General features: G+C 41.8%; 1 protein-coding gene across 1 annotated transcript; it reads left to right on the plus strand.

The window, feature by feature from the left end:
• The first annotated feature begins 2443 nt into the window (after positions 1 to 2443).
• On the plus strand, positions 2444 to 17195 carry SRGN (serglycin). Its single transcript, XM_058696542.1, has 3 exons — positions 2444 to 2600; positions 12178 to 12325; positions 16236 to 17195. Exons 1-3 carry the CDS (start codon positions 2525 to 2527, stop codon positions 16507 to 16509), a joined length of 498 nt encoding a protein of 165 aa, XP_058552525.1. The 5' UTR covers positions 2444 to 2524; the 3' UTR covers positions 16510 to 17195.
• The last annotated feature ends 1409 nt before the right edge of the window (positions 17196 to 18604 follow it).

Genomic DNA, 18604 nt, shown 5'->3' on the forward strand with positions numbered 1-18604 from the left:
ATTTAAGGTTGCCTGGTAACTGAAGAATGAAGTCCAGAACAGAATTTGCCTTTTAAAATTATGGAGAACAGGCTTATTGTAGAGGGTAAGGTTTAGGGACAGATAAAGATCCTCTTTGGTTAATGGAGGAAATCTGGGGCAAGAAGAATGGTAGGTCCCCAGCCCAGAGGGGCGCCGCTAACGCACCCCTCATAGGGTACGCCGTGAGCTTCCTCGGGCACCCTCTCATTGGTTCCCCTCACCATCGTCAGAACCAGAGCAGGGGGCCCAACGTCCCTCAGCTGCTAAGTGAGTGAGTCAAGTTAGGACCCAGGACTTCTGGATGCCACATGCATTTGTCCTGCTCCTCTGCATCTTAAAGAAGACTAGGGAAATGAAACTGGAGGAAGGCTATTTGGGAAAAGAAACTGTTGGTTGTCAGCGTAGCGGGAGAAGAGCAAATGGTTGAGAATGTGGCACCATTAAAAAAAAAAAAAATTAACCATGACCCAGAGAAGGAAAAAATGAAGTACCCAAAGGAAAAAGGCCTCCAAAATGATCATTTTCAATCAGGAGCTCTAAGCAGTTCTGCGGTTTTGCAGGGCTTACGGGAGCTATTGTTTTTGTGCCAGGGCTTTAAATTGGGGGATAGGGTTGGGGCGCCTGGGTGGCGCAGTCGGTTAGGCGTCCGACTTCAGCCAGGTCACGATCTCGCGGTCTGTGAGTTCGAGCCCCGCGTCGGGCTCTGGGCTGATGGTTCGGAGCCTGGAGCCTGTTTCCGATTCTGTGTCTCCCTCTCTCTCTGCCCCTCCCCCGTTCATGCTCTGTCTCTCTCTGTCCCAAAAATAAATAAAAAACGTTGAAAAAAAAATTAAAAAAAAAAAACAAAAATTGGGGGATAGGGTTAAAAAAGACCAGAGATGAGGGCTGTTATCTCAAGCTGAAACCAATATTCCATACTGGGGAACTCACTAGGTTTGTGAGTTTTGGGGTTGGGTACAGCTAAAGAGGGGTCCCTGGCCTCACTTCCAGATGGTTCTGAGGACCGTCAAGATGTGCATTCTTCATAGCCCTTGTGGACTTGGACCACAGCTACTCAGCGATTAGATTCTGAGGCCTGTCCTTAGCAGGAAATGGTAAAGGAATCAGCAGGAAGCTGAAAACAACAGAAGGGAAACCCCTCCCTCCTGTCAAAGGACAGACAACAGTGGGGGTGAAAATGGAAAGTGGGGGCTGTAGGGACAGGCATGTGGAAATGGAGAGTGGTTGAACCTTGAATAGAAGGCAACAGTGTGTGCCCCCAGGCGAGATCACGTGTTCAACTGTTATGTCTATCCTGCAACTTTAATGTGGAGCCTCTACCCGGTGTTCCTCAGTCCCCCAGAAGTCTATGCACGATTCCCAGGACCTGAGAAACAGCCACTCCTTTAGTTACAGGGGGCAGCGCAGCATGAGCTCCAGCGGCCCACTGGGCGGACACGACACACCTTGTTTCTGATGCCCAGCTCATTCAAGGCCAGAGAACCCCAAATTCAAGGTGGAAACTTTTACCAGGAGAAAAGGTGAAAGCATAAATGGAATCGCATCGTAAGAAATACTTGGTGTGAAGGGGCAGAGAAATGCAAAGTCGTTTTTCTGTTGTGCCCAAGTGCTTGGTAACCAGAAATCCTCGCTCCATTCTTGAGGAAGAGGGAGAGCCAGGGATCGGTCCAATGGAAGCAACAGAGTCCAATAAGAAACCTGTTCTCTGAAACCGGAGAACACTTTTTTTGTAGATGAGAACTCAGCTTTGAACTTTTACCTCTTGGGCTCAACTCAGTGACTTGTGCTACTCCTGACAGAAAGGAAAATTAACATTTTATGTTGAAGGTCCTCAGTATGAAAAGGCAGTGCCCAGCTCCCCCTCATCCACAGGGCAGTGGACTCTTTATGTTAAAAATCTTGTGTTCAGGGGCGCCTGGGTGGCGCAGTCGGTTAAGCGTCCGACTTCAGCCAGGTCACGATCTCGCGGTCCGTGAGTTCGAGCCCCGCGTCAGGCTCTGGGCTGATGGCTCGGAGCCTGGAGCCTGTTTCCGATTCTGTGTCTCCCTCTCTCTGACCCTCCCCCATTCATGCTCTGTCTCTCTCTGTCCCAAAAATAAATTTAAAAAAAAAAAAAAAAAAAAAAAATCTTGTGTTCAGATTGCTAATTGAGGAGAGGAAAAACCGACGCTACTGAATGCTGATTCTACTGTCTTAGTGGGAAAACAATTTCTAACAGGCAAGTGTGAAACAACAAAACTTTTGAAAAAGCAGACCTGGGGAGAGTTCAGTGCAGTTTCATAATGGGTATGAATAGTTATTTTGCTGTCTTTTTTTTTTTTTTTTTTTATCTTTCTGGGTTTTGATGTGGATCTCTTTCTATTTGTTCAGGAAATTGTGACGTGTGTTCTGGGCAGGGTTTGAGGTTTTGGAACTTTTTCTAAAAGGGACAGAGTGCACCCTGCTACATTTCCTAATCGTGAAGTTGGTGTCCAGGCAGCAGGACCGAAGTGAGCTGGTCACGATGCAACGGCTCCTCCAGGACACTAAGTTTGTCCTGGCTCTTGCCCTCCTCCTGGTTTTTGATTCTTCGGTTCAAGGTAAGACCCGGGAAACTTGCACCCCCCGCCCCCCCCCCCCCCCCGCTGTAATCTTTGTAAGCCCCATGTTTCCCACAAATGATAATATTCACTTTAAGATACAGAATGTATTGTGGGAGAAAGTTTGCAAGGAAAAAGTATTTGGGGTGGCTAAACTCCTTAATGTGAGTTTGGTTAAGTTTGGTACCAAGAAGGATGAGGCTCTGGAGGCAGGTGTGGCCTTGTAAGCTCTCACAATAGTTGAAACGTACTCTTTTATTTTGGGATGAAAAGGTATAGTATATAAACTTTTTTTTTAATGTATATTTTCTTTTATTGAGAGAGAGAGAGAGAGAGACAGAGGGAGAGAGAATCCCAAGCAGGCTCAGCGCTGTTAGCACAGAGTCCCACGCGGGGCTCTATCCCACAAACCCTGAGATCATGACCTGAGTCGAGATCAAGAGTCCCACACTTAACTGACGGAGGCACACAGGCACCCCTAGTTTATAAACTTTCAGAAATTCAAGAAAGTAATATAGAATAATACCTATGTGTCTATGGAGAAAGTGGCACTGTTGAGTGCCTATCCCTTAGGGTTTCTATCAGTCCCAAGTTTTCATATATTATGGTGGTGTCATAATTACTCTAACAGTGGGAAATGATATATTTATAGAAATCAGAGTAAATTTGGGTTTTTTTTCCCCCTTTTAAAAAAAAACTTGGTTCTTAGTGAAAATTCAGTTATGGCTAGACATAGTACAAACCCTCTCAGAGTTTATAAAGAGGCCAAAGAATTTTAGTGTCTGTGCTGTTGCTCAGAGAGACATTACATCTGGAAATTTCTTGTTAGATTTCTCTATGATCCAGGGTTGTTTAGTCAGACTGAAACAACTTAAAGTCTTAATGACTAAGACAACGAAAATTAACAGTTTGTAAGAAAGATACAATTTCTTCTCCTCTGGTAAATAAGGGATCATGTCTAAACAAGGCAGAAGGTCATGACCTGATAAATAGATGGGAGAATTTATGGTAGAAACACATTTAAGGTTCCCCAAATTGTACAGGAAATACTGACTCCTAGTGACATACATGTCCTGGATTTGTTCCTTCAAAGTGACTCTAATGGTCCTGTTTTTACTTTTGGTGGAAATGAAATCATATAGGGAATCTCAGATATGTTCATCATGTACTGGAAATTTATAAAATTATTTTCTTCTTGTTATGTACTTATTGAAGAAAATAACAGCAAGTAGTGTTGCTGAAACTTTTTTATGAATCTATTTATTTAAAAAAAAATTTTTTTTACATTTATTTATTTTTGAGAGACGGAGAGAGACAGAGCACAAGTGGGGGAGGGGCTGAGGGAGAGGGAGACCCAGAATCCAAACCAGGCTCCAGGCGCTGAGCTGTCAGCACAGAGCCCGAGGCGGGGCTCGAACTCACAAACCGCGAGATCGTGACCTGAGCCGAAGTCGGATGCGTAACCAACTGAGCCACCCAGGAGCCCCGAATCTATTTATTTTTTACAGTATAAAACATTATTGATTGTAGGGAACAGGCTTGGGTCTTTTAGGGAAAATCTTCAGCCTGATGAGGTAATTCCCTAATGTGTTGTGACAAGATCCAGAGTAATGAGGTCTATATTTGTAGCAAAGATGTGAGTTGGTGGGGAGAGGGGGTGGGGTTGCGGGGGGAGCCCACCCTGGCAAGAGCTAAGTTAGTCTTTACGTATTCAGAATTTCCCCCAAATATCACGTTCCCCACAAAGATTCAGTAGGTAAAACTGGAATTAAAGCAAAAACGTTCCTTATGTAGTAGGTATTCATCAGAAAGAAGTGAAGAAACCATGATGAAACTGTACAAAGTACTAGCATTTATATCATCACCTGGTAGGTTTAGCTCTTTGTTGGAAAAGGAACCAAGAAAGAGAGAATGAATGAACTGAAAAACTAGGGTATTTCCAAAGGAGAAGTGCACTTGGTGTTGGAATGAAGGGTTTGTGCCCATGTCTCAATAGGAAGGGAGGGGCGCCTGGGTGGCTCGGTCAATTAAGCGTCCGACTTCGGCTCAGGTCATGATCTCACAGTTCGTGAGTTCGAGCCCCACGTCGGGCTCTGTACTGACCGCTCAGAGCCTGGAGCCTGTTTCGGGTTCTGTGTCTCCCTCTCTCTCTTCCCCTCCTCTGTTCATGCTCTGTCTCTCTCTGTCTAAAAAATAAATAAACGTTGAAAAAAAAAATTCAATAGGAAGGGAAATAGATGCCCAACCGGGCTGTGTGTGCGAGTGACGGCAAGCTCAAGGCTGCAGTGGAAAGGGCCACGCCACTATTTCACCACACATCCACGTGATGCCAGGTGTGATCTGACAGTGTTTTTCCTCCATCTTTTAAAAAATATTTACTCAAACCACTGGTTTGACTGAACTGATCAAATTAACTAGGCTTTTGGCTTGCTTTTACTGCACATATTCAAAACATCTTAGATTACTGTATTTGTTTGCTAAGACTGCCCAGTATCCCAGACTGGTGTGGCTTAAACAACAGAAGTTTATTTCCTCACAGTTCTGGAGGCTAGAAGTCCAAGATCAAGATGTTGGTGGGGTTGGTTTCATTCTGAAGCCTCTCTCCTTGCCTTGAAGATGCCCATCTCTCTGTGTCTTCACATGGTCCTTCCTCTGTGTGTGTCTGTGTCCTGATCTCTTCTTCATAAGAGACACCAGCCATATTGGATTATAAGGACCCAGCCATATTGGATTAGGGTATATCCATATGACCTCATTTGACCTTAATTACCTCTTTTTAGTCCCCATCTCCAGATCCAATCCCATTCTGAGGTATTGAGAGTTAGGGCTTCAACATACAAATTGAGGGGACACAACTCAGCCCCTATCAGTTACTATAAGTCAAACCCAAGTAAACACATGATGTAAAATCATGTCTATTAGGGGCAAAGAAATGGAAATTTGGCAATGCATGGGAGACCCTGGAGAGCACAGGTGGCCATCGATTTAATGTAGAGCTCCAGGGGATTATTGATTATTGATAAGGTCTGTGAATCCTAAAGTCTTTCATTGCCCCCCTTTTAATTTTTTTCATGTTTATTTATTTATTTTGAGAGGAGAGTGGAGTGGAGAGGGGCAGAGGGAGAGAGGGAGAGAGTGTCCCAAGCAGACTCCGCATTCTGTGGGGTGTCATCTGACAAACCATGACGTCATGACGTGAGCCAAAATCAAGAACTGGACGCTTAACTGACTGAGCCACACAGGCGCCCTGCCCCTCTTTTTAAAAGATGCCCATAAAGAGAGAAAATGGAAAATCCACGAGCAGTTGTGGCCAGATCATGTGTTCACTCCACACTGTTGGGTTCTAGTAGATATTGATTCCACCCATGTGTGCTGCTGTTTGATTGTAAAGTGATTTCATGTACATTCTCTCGTAAATGATCATCACATTTCCTGTGAAGAGGAATTAACACCACTTTATAGAAGAGAAAATTCATTTGCTTTTTAGACCAACCGCTTGCAAAATATTTTGAGACTTTCGGCCAGAAGTGGCCATCTGATTTCAAGGACAGAGTTAACTTTCTACTGCAACTTGACTGTCTTCTAGGTAGAGATTTTCTTTTTTCTTTACTGATCTTTTCTTTTCTTTTCTCTTCTTTTCTTATCTTTTTTTTTCTTTTTGAAGTTTTTATTTTTAAGTAATCACTATATCCAAAGTGGGACTTGAACTTACTTACAACCCTGAGATCAAGAGTAACGTGTTCTACTGACTGAGTCAGCCAGGTGCCTCGAGTTTTTCTTTCTTTAAAACAAAAAACCTTGTTTTGACTGTAGTAAACTTGCTATAAAGTTTACCAGCGAATTGAGGTTTAGAGAGGGAGAAATTGAAAGTAAACTGGGAACATTTACAGCCTGGCAAGCCATGCAAGGGTGGGGGAACCTTATCTATCTTGTGGAATTGATTGTCTAGTAGGAAGCAACTCCAACTTAGTGATGTCTGTTTCCATGTTACCCAAACAACGAACGAAACGGTCTTTTTTTTTTTTTTTTTTAACCCTCCGCATGGCAGTTTCTGCTTAAGTTTCTCTAACATACCTGCAGCAGATCTCCATTAAGAATAGGAAATTGGCAAATTGTGATGATGTTGGGGAAAAATTGGTACTACAATATAAAAAGATGCAGAGAGATTACTGGGGTAATGTTCATTCACAGAAAGCATTTTGTGTAAAGTGGGACTAGTGACTTTGTGTGTATGTGGGGGTGGCGAGCAAAGAGGAAAGGATTCTAAATAATTTACCATTCTTTTCCCTGGAATCTACCACAAAGTTCACCGGCAGATCCAGTAGGTGGGGCCTTTGGAGAAGATAACCCTTGTGTCCACTAGCATTCTCTCTTTTATTTTTTCCAATGATGGTAATCAGTAATCATGAGGCATTTCTCTCAAGCAAGATAGGAATCAAGATATTCCCACAACATCGGGGGCTGGAACTGTTGAATTCACATCCTGCCAACACCCTTCAATAGATATGTCAGGAACATTGTGTCTGTAACCATGTTCCTTATTTTAATCCAACTGAAAATTATCAATCCCAAATTAGATAAAATTTCTGGGGGGGGGTGACCTTTGATTTCTTTATGAGTTTTTAAACAGCTTTATTGAAATAGCATTCACATACCATAGAGTTCATCCATTCAAAGCGTACAGTTCAAAGTTTTTAAATTATATTCACAGATATATGCAACTATCACTATAGTCAATTTTAGAACATTTTCATTAACCTCCAGAAGAAGCCCCTCTTTTTTTAAATATTTTATTTTAAAGTAATCCCTACACCCAGTGTGAGGCCTGAACTTACAACCCTGAGATCAGGAGTCATGTATTTTGCCGAGTCAGTCAGGCATCCCAAGAAGCCCCTCTTTATAAATTTTAAAAGCTGAGACTCTGAATTCTGGGGGGAGTTTTGTATTTTAGAATTTGTTTTCATGAGTTTACGAAAGCTGTATTATGCCAGCAAAACGATAGGGTCTTTCACCTGGACGCTTCCCCGTAAAGTTTTAGTTTTACTTTTCTGTTTAACTTCCTATCTATGCAAACATTCTCTCAGCTTGATAGCACATCGGCTGCATGTAAAGGAGAAGGCAAACGTCTACAGTGCCCAAAGTGATAGCCCCTGAGCGCTTGAAATGGGGTGAATCCAAACTGAAATGTGCTGTTAGTGCATAATATGCACCCAGACTTACATGAAAAGAAAAACATAAAATATTCATTAATAACTTATATTGCTTATATGTTAAATGGCAATATCTGAACACATTGGTTAAATGAAATGTCTTGAAATTAATTTCACTCGTCTCTTTCTACTTTAAAAAATAGAGCTGCTATGACATTGAAAATTCCATACGTGGGCGCCTGGGTGGCCCAGTGGGTTAAGCGTGGGACTTAGGCTCAGGTCATGATCCCGTGAGTTCCAGCCCCCGTTCAGGCTCTGTGCTGACAGCTCAGAACCTGAAGCCTGCTTCAGATTCTGTCTCTGTCTTTGTCTGCCCCTCCCCCGCTCTGTCTCTGTCTCTCTCAAATATAAATAAACATTAAAAAAAAAAGAATATTTCATACATGGTTGTCTGAACACTTCTATTGGACAGCGCTGTTCTAGACAGCACAGAGCGTGAAGACATCGCCCTCTGCTGGACATGTTGGGTTTTTTTTTTTTTTTTTTTAGTCCCACCTACAATGCAGGGTTTTTAAGTAGCAAGCACTCAAAGCCAAACTTACGCTGCTTGAGGAAAGAATCAGAGGAGAAAGGTAAACCATACCAATACCATGTGCAAAGATTTGTGCTAGATGTTTTACATACTTTCATCTCACTGTAAAGGAACTGTTTGGGATACTATTATTCATCTTTGAAAGATGAGAAATTGAGAATCAGACAGATGCTAAATGGTAGAATGAGTGTTTAAATTCTGATGTCTTTATAAGTTGTCTACTAGCAGGGATTGGTCATTGTGGTCTCCTCATCGGAGAAACTAGTGTTTAAGGAGCTCTGACCATGGTGCTAGTTATTATTCTAAGAACCTAACATTTATATCTCATTATCAGATCTATTACTGTTCCCATTTCCTGGATGAAGAAATTGAGCTACACCGAGGTTAAGTAAGTTGGTCAAGGTCACACAGCTAGTAAGGGGCATTGGATGTCATCTTGCTACCTTACCTCCAGTCTCCAGACAGTGACAGAACTAACCTATTTTGGATGACTAGCTGTCCCAGGCCAGATACAGTTAGCGATATTCAGGAACCATGGGGAAAATTGTGATAGTAGTTCCAAAGGTAAGAAAGAAAGAAAGAAAGAAAGAAAGAAAGAAAGAAACCAGCGGGAGAATATTTACTTTCTTACATTAGTGTCTTTAATTTTTCAAGGAATATTGTTATTTATAGAAATTTATAAAACAAAATGAGAAAAAAATCACCAAAGAGTCTATCACTATATTTTTGTGGATTTCCTCAAATTTCTCCCCAATATCTGTTTATGTGGTTGCATTAACAACTACCATGCATCATGGTATTCTGCCTTTTTCACTCATTTTTAAATATAGAGTTTCCCATGATGTTACATAGTCTTTTCTATAACCACTACTTTTTAACTTTTTTGTCAATATTCCCTCATATGAATGACTAATAATGAGATTTTTAACTGTTTTGATCAAGTTATTTCCTGTTTCCCTAGTTTAAATAGTACTAAGGTGAATAGTTTCATGTATCTTTTATACATTGTATTTTACCTATATCTATATATCTCTTTATAGATATAAAATGTTTATCACATATCTTAATGATGTAATAACTTGGTTAATCAGAGCTATTAGGACAAAGTTGAATACAAATAGACGTAATAGAGAATCATAAAGAAAGAGGACATTTTGAAAAAGTTCTGTGGTTCTGCAGTCTTTTAAGAACAAAGTCCTTGGCCATCCTATTGAGAGGTAAGGTGAACTTGACTTTGGTATCAACCTCTGATAGTTGCTGTCAGAAGAGAACAGGACATAGTTTGTGCATACTCTCCTAGAAACAGATACTGGGGGTGACCCCAAAACTCCAAAGTTCATGGTCTCTGGGGATGTTGGGTAATGAGATTAGGGGTCATTTTTTTGTTTGTTTGTTTAATACATTTTTCAAAATTTCCTATAATAAGCTCATATTTCTTTTCTCCTTTTTAAAAATAAAGTTATTTAAGTTTATTTATTTTAAGAGAAAGAGAGTGTAGAGGAAGGGGAGAGAGAGAGAGAGGGAGACAGAGAATCCCAGGCAGGCTCCATGCTGTCAGCGTGGAACCCTATGTGGGGCTCGAACACACGAACCATGAGATCATGACCTGAGGCAAAACCAAGAGTCGGAAGCTTAACCGACAGAGCCACCCAGGCGCCCTGTAACATAAATGTTACTTTAAAAAATTGCAACAAAAGCAGTCTAGATGTAAGGAATATCTAAACAGACTGCCCACTTCTAGAAGAGAGTGCTGTAAAAGGTAAAGACACCTTTCCATTAGTCCCTGAATTAAAACAATGTCAGGAAACCCTGTCAGATTGCTGTAGGAGTCCATTTATGTAAAATTCTAGAAGATATAAACTAATTTTTTAAGTCTATTTATTTATTTACTTTTGAGAGAGAGAGGGTGAGCAGAGGAAGGGAAGAGAGGGAGAGAGAGAATCCCAAGCAGGCTTCGTGCTGTCAGCACAGAGCCTGATGCAGGGCTCAAACTCATGAACTGTGAGATCATGATCTGAGCCAAAATCAAGATTTGGAGGCTTAACTGACTGAGCCACCCAGTCGTCCCTAAACTAATTTATGATGACAGGAAGCAGATGAATTGTTGTAGGGGGCTTGCAGAAGTGTGTCAAGAGGAGGGAGGGCAGTGAGGGTCCTTCCTTCCTCTGTCTTCTGCCTACCAATCCCCTCCACAAAGGCAATCAGTATGTTGTGTAACTTTTCAGAGGTTCAAGATACATATATGCAAGCATATATGTAAATATATTCTTAAAAACACAAACACACACAAATATTAACACAATGCACAGTGTTCCTTACTTTGTTTTAAATTGAATAATCTACCTTGGAGAATCTATATCAGTGTCCAGAGAGCTGCCTCATTCTTTTTTTTTTTTTTTTAAGTTTATTTATTTGTTTTGAGAGAGAGAGCAACTGGGATAGAGGCAGAGAGAGAGAGAATCCCAAGCAGGCTCTGAACTGTCAGTGCAGAGCTCAACGTGGGGCTCAAACCCACAAACCACAAGACGTGGCCTGAAATCAAGAGTCGGACGCTTAACCAACTGAGCCACCCAGGCACCCCTGCCTCATTCTTTTAATAGCTGAACCTTAACATGTAATTTTCCAATCTTTTGCTATCGCAAAAAAAAAAAAAAAAAAAAAAAAAAAGTTGCCGTGATTGTCCATAGCACTGGGTTTTTTGTTTGTTTTCTGAAATAGTTGTTACCATTTCCACTTTGATCTGTACAGACAACAATGTACTGGGTTTTAAAACCACTTTTCCTGCTTTTCAAGGATTCTAGACATGCCCTTTCTTGCTAGGTGATTATTAGTTGCCCTTGTGTGAATAAAACATGGGCTTTGGGTGGGGAGGAGATGAACCTTTTGAAGTATGGGGAAGTATTTCTCACCATCGGGCTTCCATTCTTGCTAAAGTGAAGAATAGACAGTTTATTTCATGAATTAATAAGGCGTCTCCTGTATGACCTTCTAACACCAGATTTGGAGACTTCTGTGTAGAAACTAAACTCAAAAGAAGCTGTGACAAACTAGGGTAGTCCAACCAGTCTGTCCCTCTGTGAATAGAACAGCCTGGCTCTTCTGAAATCTCTGACTGGATCTGAGGGCAAAGAAAGAGGGCAAGTTTTTATTTACTTTTCATTCCTAAGAACATCATATGGCCCTAAAGAACCAGGGCCCCGTAATGTCTTAGGTACTACTTGGTGTATCCCTTAATCTTTCTGAATGTTATTTGACTCATCTCTGTAAGAAGGGGCAGGCTTTGGGGGTCAGATATGGGTTTGAATACTGGGCCCTTCAACACCCGTGTGGCCTCAGTTTTCCTTTGCGTAAAGTGGAGAGAATAGTACAAAAATAATAATAATTAACACCACCAAGTGTTTATTGTGTTCCTGGTACTATGTTAACGTCTTTACATGCATTTCTCATTTAATTTTGAGGACTAGCTTATGAGAAAAAATGACACTGTTAGCATGTTCATTTCACAGAGGGGGCTCAGGGAGGTAAAGGTTTCCCAGGTCACCAGTAGCATAGCTGGGACTTTACTCCAGGTGGCTGATTGCCCAAGCCTATTCTAACCTTAAACCCTGGGCTACTTTATGGGGTTGTTGGGAGGTCAATGTATCTAAAAGGCTGGCACACGGTGGATGTTTCTATTCTATTTATGGTCATTCTATTTATGGTCTATTTATGCTCATGCCCACACCTTACCTTCTACCAAATTTGGAATTCATTTAATCAACAATTTCTTCTGGACAGTGATGAGAAGCTGTGTGAGAGGTACTTAGTAACCACATGGGTTCCTTTTTTGGGGTAGGTTCTCCTGTGCGGAGGGCCAGGTACCAGTGGGTACGCTGCAATCCTGAGAGTAATTCTGCAAACTGCATTGATGAAAAAGGACCAATGTTCAACCTGCTTCCAGATGAAACCAACAGAATCCTCCCTCCAAGGACTGACCCTTTTTTGTAAGTGAACTTTCTCTGATCTTACTTTCACTGGCCCCTGTTGAGACCTTGGCTTGGAGATGGGAGGGTTGTCCAATGTGTTTTTCTTCAGGCTCTTGCCTTGGTGGCTTGGTTTTCACCACACAGTACATGGTAAAGCTGTATACTGTATTTACTGGTGTGTGAGATGCACAAGAATGCATGATTCATCCATACTTTTGCAAGGTCATTTTGTGGTGGCAGAGACAAAAACCAACTACTTTTCACCAACAAGTATTGGAAATGATTGAGCATTATTCTGTTTATATAAATAGAGCACGTTATATATTAAAATCCAATAGGAGTCTGGCAACTGCGTGCATAAATAAAATGCAGTATTTCGTTAGAGTGGACTGTTATTTGGCCAAATAAGGAACGAAGTGTGCGATCACATGGATCCTATCCTGAAAACATTATGCAAAGTGAAAAAAAACCAGACACAAAAAGCCACACCTTGCATGATTCTATCCATATGAAATGCCCAGAATAGTCAATTCTATGGAGCTGGAAAATAGATGAGTGGTCACCAGGGGCTGGAGGAGAGGGAGGAATACAGAATGATTGCTAATAGGGCTTATTAAAATATCCTGAGATTAGATAGTAGTGATGAAAAAAGAAATTAGGGAAGAGAAGAATAAATGGCCATGGCTTATCAGAGACAAAGCCAAACCTCTTCTTGATGAAATAAAACCTGATTTAAACTTGCAAAAAAGATCCAATAGGAATTCATAAGTAACAAAAATGGAATTGTCTTAGAATCACTTGTTTTAGTAAGCAGCAAAGTCGTATAACAGGTAGCAAAAATGCGTTATGAAAAGGATTATCATAAAGGTTTAATCTTCAGACTTTGAAGATTAACCCTAGAAAATTACTCTCCGCAAAGCCAGGGAAGTCATCGTGCCCAAACCAGGTGAGGCCATCATCACTCAGCGGGGGAGGGGGGAGGTCCTGGCGCGGGGGGGGGGTGGTCCTGGCGACCCTCTTCGTTGCTGGCACTCACTGCATAAGAGATTACATCATCACCGTCCTCAAAATGTCGCTCTGCAATCCTGCTCCTATGCCTCTACTTCCTTTTTTTTCTTTTTTTTTTTTTTATAACCTTTATTCAGTATTGAGAGACAGAGCGTGAGCGGGGGGGGGGGGGGGGGGGCAGAGAGCATGGGAAACACAGAATCCAAAGCAGGCTCCAGGCTCTGAGCTGTCAGCACAGAGCCCGATGTGGGGCTCGAACTCACGAACCGCGAGATCATGACCTGAGCTGAAGGTGGCCACTTAACCGACTGAGCCCCCCCGGGGCACCCCTCCTGTGCCTCTACTTTTAGTCCACAGCATTAAGCTTGAAATTGATTTTGTAGCATCCTCCATTATTTTAACTTCTGAGTTTCCACAGTAATTCATTTAAAGCTAAAATGTTGGAGGAATAACCCAAGTTCTCCCAAACAACTATTTTTACACCATTTCTTCTCTCCTTAAGTCTCTACAATCTTCTCTTTCCTCAGCCGGGAAATTTTCCATCTCACTCTGACACCCCAGACACTTAGGAGTGAACAGTTCTTGCTTCTGTGTTAGTCCCAGGCCCATTTGCCCTCCTATCCATTCTTTTTCCTTTCCTCTTCCTTCTCTGTATTGGGTAAGGGGTGAGGGCTCATCCCTTGGTCTGCATCTCTCAGGCTCCCTGATCTGTGGCTGAGTTTGGACAATGGAAGGCACAGAAGGGAGACCAGAGAGCATGAGAGGCAGGGAGAGATCAGGATGTTTCTTCTCCTCGGTCCCTGCCTTGAGTGGCACCTCTGGCAGGACTGTGTCTCCTCCATGACTTCGGCTCCCACCAGATACCCCTAGTAGCTGGGCTCAGGGAAATCCACCTCCTTCCATTGTCCCTTTAGCCCAGGGAGAGAAGTATCTTCTCTCATCTCTGAGTTTCCTCGCTCTCCCCTATCTGGCTTCACTGCTTTTCCATCACACATTAAGTAGTTTCCTGTGTTAAATATTGAGATGAGCTTCCTGATTGGACTCTGTGGCAGCTTCTAGGGCCACTCCTCCTTGTTCTGGGGATCCCACCTCTACACGCCTTTTCTAGGACTTCAGTTCTGCAGTGCCTCCTGTGAGACCAACATCTTGTTTCCACCGGGGTGCAGAATTCTCTAGCATCTCAGGCAGTTAGCTAGAATCCCTTCTTTGACTCTGCATCCTGTCCAGCTATTGCCTGTTCTCTGCTCCTCTTCACGGTAACACTTACTGAAAAGGATGCTTCCTGTCTCCCCATCCCTCTACCCCTTCTGTTTGGACTTCCGTTCATTTCTACCTTCCCCTCAGAATGTTTGGTAAGGTCACAATTACTCCTGGTTAACACATCTACTCTTTACTTCTCTGTGTTTGGCTTTCTCAACTTCTTAATTGCCTTCAAAACAGTTGATCCCCCCACCCTGGAAATGCTTTCTTCTCTAGCTTCCATGGCCCCACCTTATCTTGAGTTTTCTTCTACTTCCCTGACTATTCGTTCTTCTCTGTTCAATATTTAATATATTGATATGGCCCTGGCTCTGTGCTGGGCCTCTTTTCTATCTGCATGCTTTCTTTAGGTGACCTCATTGTTCCATGTTTTTGATACTCTGTGTGTGTGTGTGTGTGTGTGTGTGTGCGCGCGTGTGTGCGTGTGTGCGCATGCGTTTCCACTTTTCCGGTGCTGATCCCTTTTCCCTGACCCCACAGTCTAAACTAGCCACCTGGTCACCCTTTCATACATTAGTCTATTTCACTTCTCTGCATAGCATTTAGCACCATCTCATAGTTTCCTGATTTATTCACTTTTTATGGTCTGTCTTCCCCAATAAGTTCTAAATTTCTCGAGGAGGGACCTCATCTGTTCGCCCCCATTCTATCCTAGGCACTTAGAATAGGGATCCGATGTTCAATATTTACTGAAGGCATGCATGCATGATGCTCTGATCTGTTGTATGGCCTGTGGTTCACTATCTTCACGGAAAAAATGACCCATAGACTATGAAACACAGTTTTTGTCTCTGATATTTCGTTGTGTTGTTGTACCACTGAGGGGTAGCGACATGGCTCTGGTCTTTTGGTGCTGAGTGGACTTCTAAACCACCAAACTGAACCCAACTGAATGAATATATTTACTTTTTTTTTTAAGTTTATTTATTTATTTTGAGACAGACAGGGAGCACAAGTGGGGAAGCAGCAGAGACAGTGGGGGAGAGAGAGAATCCCAAGCAGGCTCTGCACCGTCAGCGCTGAGCCCAATGCAGGGCTCGATCTCACGAACCATGAGATCATGACCTGAGCCAACATCAAGAGTCGGACGCTTAACCTTCCGAGCCACTCAGGTGCCCCAATACATTTACTGTTTGAGAGGAAGTTGAATGTTAATATGGTGGCAAACATAACGCTTAACTTGTCACAAAGAATTTCTTTAGATTCAGTTGTGTTGAAGCACTGTGAATATTAGAAGCTTTGTAGAAATTTTAAATATGGGAAAAATGTCATCTATCTAGGCTGACTTACTTGTTTGTGCTTTCTTTAATGGAAGAAAATGGGAAAATATATCTTTTTTTTTTTAATAAATGTCCTCTTAATTTACCAAATACAGGATTGCTATGCTACTGATAAGAAAATTAGCATTGCTTATATGAGTCTGCAATGTGTAGATGTTGATAGATAAATGCAGTGAGTTAAGTCTAGGCAAACATGTAGAAAGGCCTGATTGATTTGTTTTTTGTTTTAAAGCATTGAATAACTGGGAAATGTGTAACTTTTAGTTTGAGCAACTGGGTGGCTGCGTTAATTTTCTACCTTAAAAAATTGTTTATGGTTATCTTTCTTATGTCTCAAACTTCACTGTTTTTTCTTTTCCATTTTTTTGGTCTTACTTCAGAATGACAGGATCCCAGAACTTGAATGATGTCTTCCCTCTCTCTGAGGACTATTTTGGATCTGGATCCGGATCCGGATCCAGCTCTGGCTCTGGCTCTGGCTCAGGATCTGGAAGCGGCTCTGGAAGTGGCCTCCTCACTGAAATTGACCAGGAATACCAACCAGTAGATGAAAACGATGCTTTTTATTACAACTTTAGGCCTCTCAAGAGAAATCTGCCCTCAGACAACCAGGACTTGGGCCAAGATGGACCAGAAGAGAATTTCATTCTGTGAAAGAGAGGGTTTCCCATTTTGAGGCCAGGCAATGCATTCTATACATTTTATGTACCAGAGTGAAATGATCAATTCTGGAATAAAAAAAGGTTTATAGGATTTCAAAAACATCTGAAAGAAAAGTTTAGGTTTCATCACCTTTTTTTCTTCATGAATTCTTCAAGCTTCCTTCACCTATCCTGTTGTCCTGGAAAATACCTGCATTCCCTTTGTATTGTATTCAACCAACATCACTATGAAATTACCTAGACTGCCCACGTCTAGAAAATGGCCTTAAGGAATAACTTAACCTGTTTAAAAAAAAATTCAGCCTGAGAAGCAAATTGACAAGTGATATTTCACACCCCAGTCTTCAGAAACCTGACACTGATTGTGAATTATATTGATATGCCCCTTTTCTTATGAAAAATCCAGATGAAACACTGGGTGAATTTATAGAGCGGGTGGGTAATTGACAAGTCCCCTGTAAAGTGTACCACTCTGTTGTTACCACTGGATGTGCTGGGAGAGCTGGTGGGCCATGTTTGCTGAGAACTACGATTGGTGTTACAATTAGAAACTTAGGACCCAAACTAAAGCACGACTGTGCTCGGAATACTTCATACTGCTTTCCTTTTTTTTTTTTTTTCCTGGATATCTGTGTATTTTCAAATGTTCCTCTATTAAAGCAGAACTATAATCAATGAGTTAAGCTGTCTGGGATCTCTTGTTTTAATAGATAAATTAAGAAATAATCATTTTTGCTCAGATGTTTCTAGAAGTCTTATAGACAAGATATCAGCAAGATTATTTTACAGAACAAATTTTGCAATCAAATCCTATTAACCAGCAGATGAAGAAAACAATTGTGGTAGAGCGAGGTTATTCTTGTCCAGGCGCCTCTTCTTCCTGAAGGCTGTTCCCATCTCTGTTCCCCTGAGTTCTGAAAAGCTTGTCAGCATCGTTGTCATGAATCCTGTTCTTCCTTTATTTAGTCTTGCTTCCTTCCATTCCCCTTCCAGGGGAGCATTCCTGAGAATGCTCCCTTAGAAACTTACTGCATTGCTACATGGAGAGTCCAACTGGTGACAGTTGGCGACAGGAACGTAGAAAGCAGACGCTAAAATGGGATCTGGGAGCTAGATCACCTGCTGCCTGACTGGCAATGAGGACCCCATCCCCGGCCAGAGATGCAGCACAGGGACAGGACAGCACCGCAATTACTGAAGTTTTCACTGACGATGACCTGGGGGGTACTAGGGCTAGGGTATTGGGCATTGAGAAATAGGAGGAAGTGGTAATTATAAAGACAATAGTATTGGATGGCTATTGCTAGAAGCAAGTAATGCTTTTAAAAGAGACAATGAAAGACCAAGGATGGTTAATTAAAGGCTAAATGTGAAAACAGATGGGCTTCCTTCGCAGCTTTGGGGCACGCCTCAGACACATCGCAGTTTCAGTTTCAGACCACCACAATAAAGTGAGTTTTGCGATAAAGTGAGTCAAACGAATGTTCTGGTTTCCCATTCCACATAAAAGTTATATTTATACTATACTGTAGTCTATTAAGTATGCTCTAGCATTATGTCTAAAAAAAGCCAAAAACAATGTACATACCTCAATTTAAAAATACTTTATTGCTAACAAATGCTAACCATCATCTCTCAGTGAGTCATAATCTTTTTGTTAGTGGAGCAACTTGTCTTGATGTTGATGGTCGCTGACTCATCAGGGTGGTGGTTGCTGAAGGCTGGGGTGGCTCCAGCAATGAAGTTTGCCGCATTCATTGACTCTTCTTTTCACGGATGATTTCTCTGTAGCAGGTGATGCTGTTTGATAGCATTTTATCCACAGTAGAACTTATTTCAAAATTGGACTCAATCGTCTTGAACCCTGTCCCTGCTTTGTCAGCTAAGTTTATACGATATTCCAAATCGTTTGCTGTCGTTTCAACCATTTTCACAGCATCTTCACCAGGAGTACATTCTGTTCCAGAAACTATTTTCTTTGCTCGTCCATAAGAAGCAACTCCTCATCTGTTCAGTTTCTTTTAATTTTTTTTTTAACGTTTTTTATTTATTTTTGAGACACAGAGAGACAGAGCATGAACGGGGGA

Source organism: Neofelis nebulosa, chromosome 13 (genome assembly GCF_028018385.1).
Source record: "Neofelis nebulosa isolate mNeoNeb1 chromosome 13, mNeoNeb1.pri, whole genome shotgun sequence".
In the NCBI taxonomy this organism is placed as follows: domain Eukaryota; kingdom Metazoa; phylum Chordata; class Mammalia; order Carnivora; family Felidae; genus Neofelis; species Neofelis nebulosa.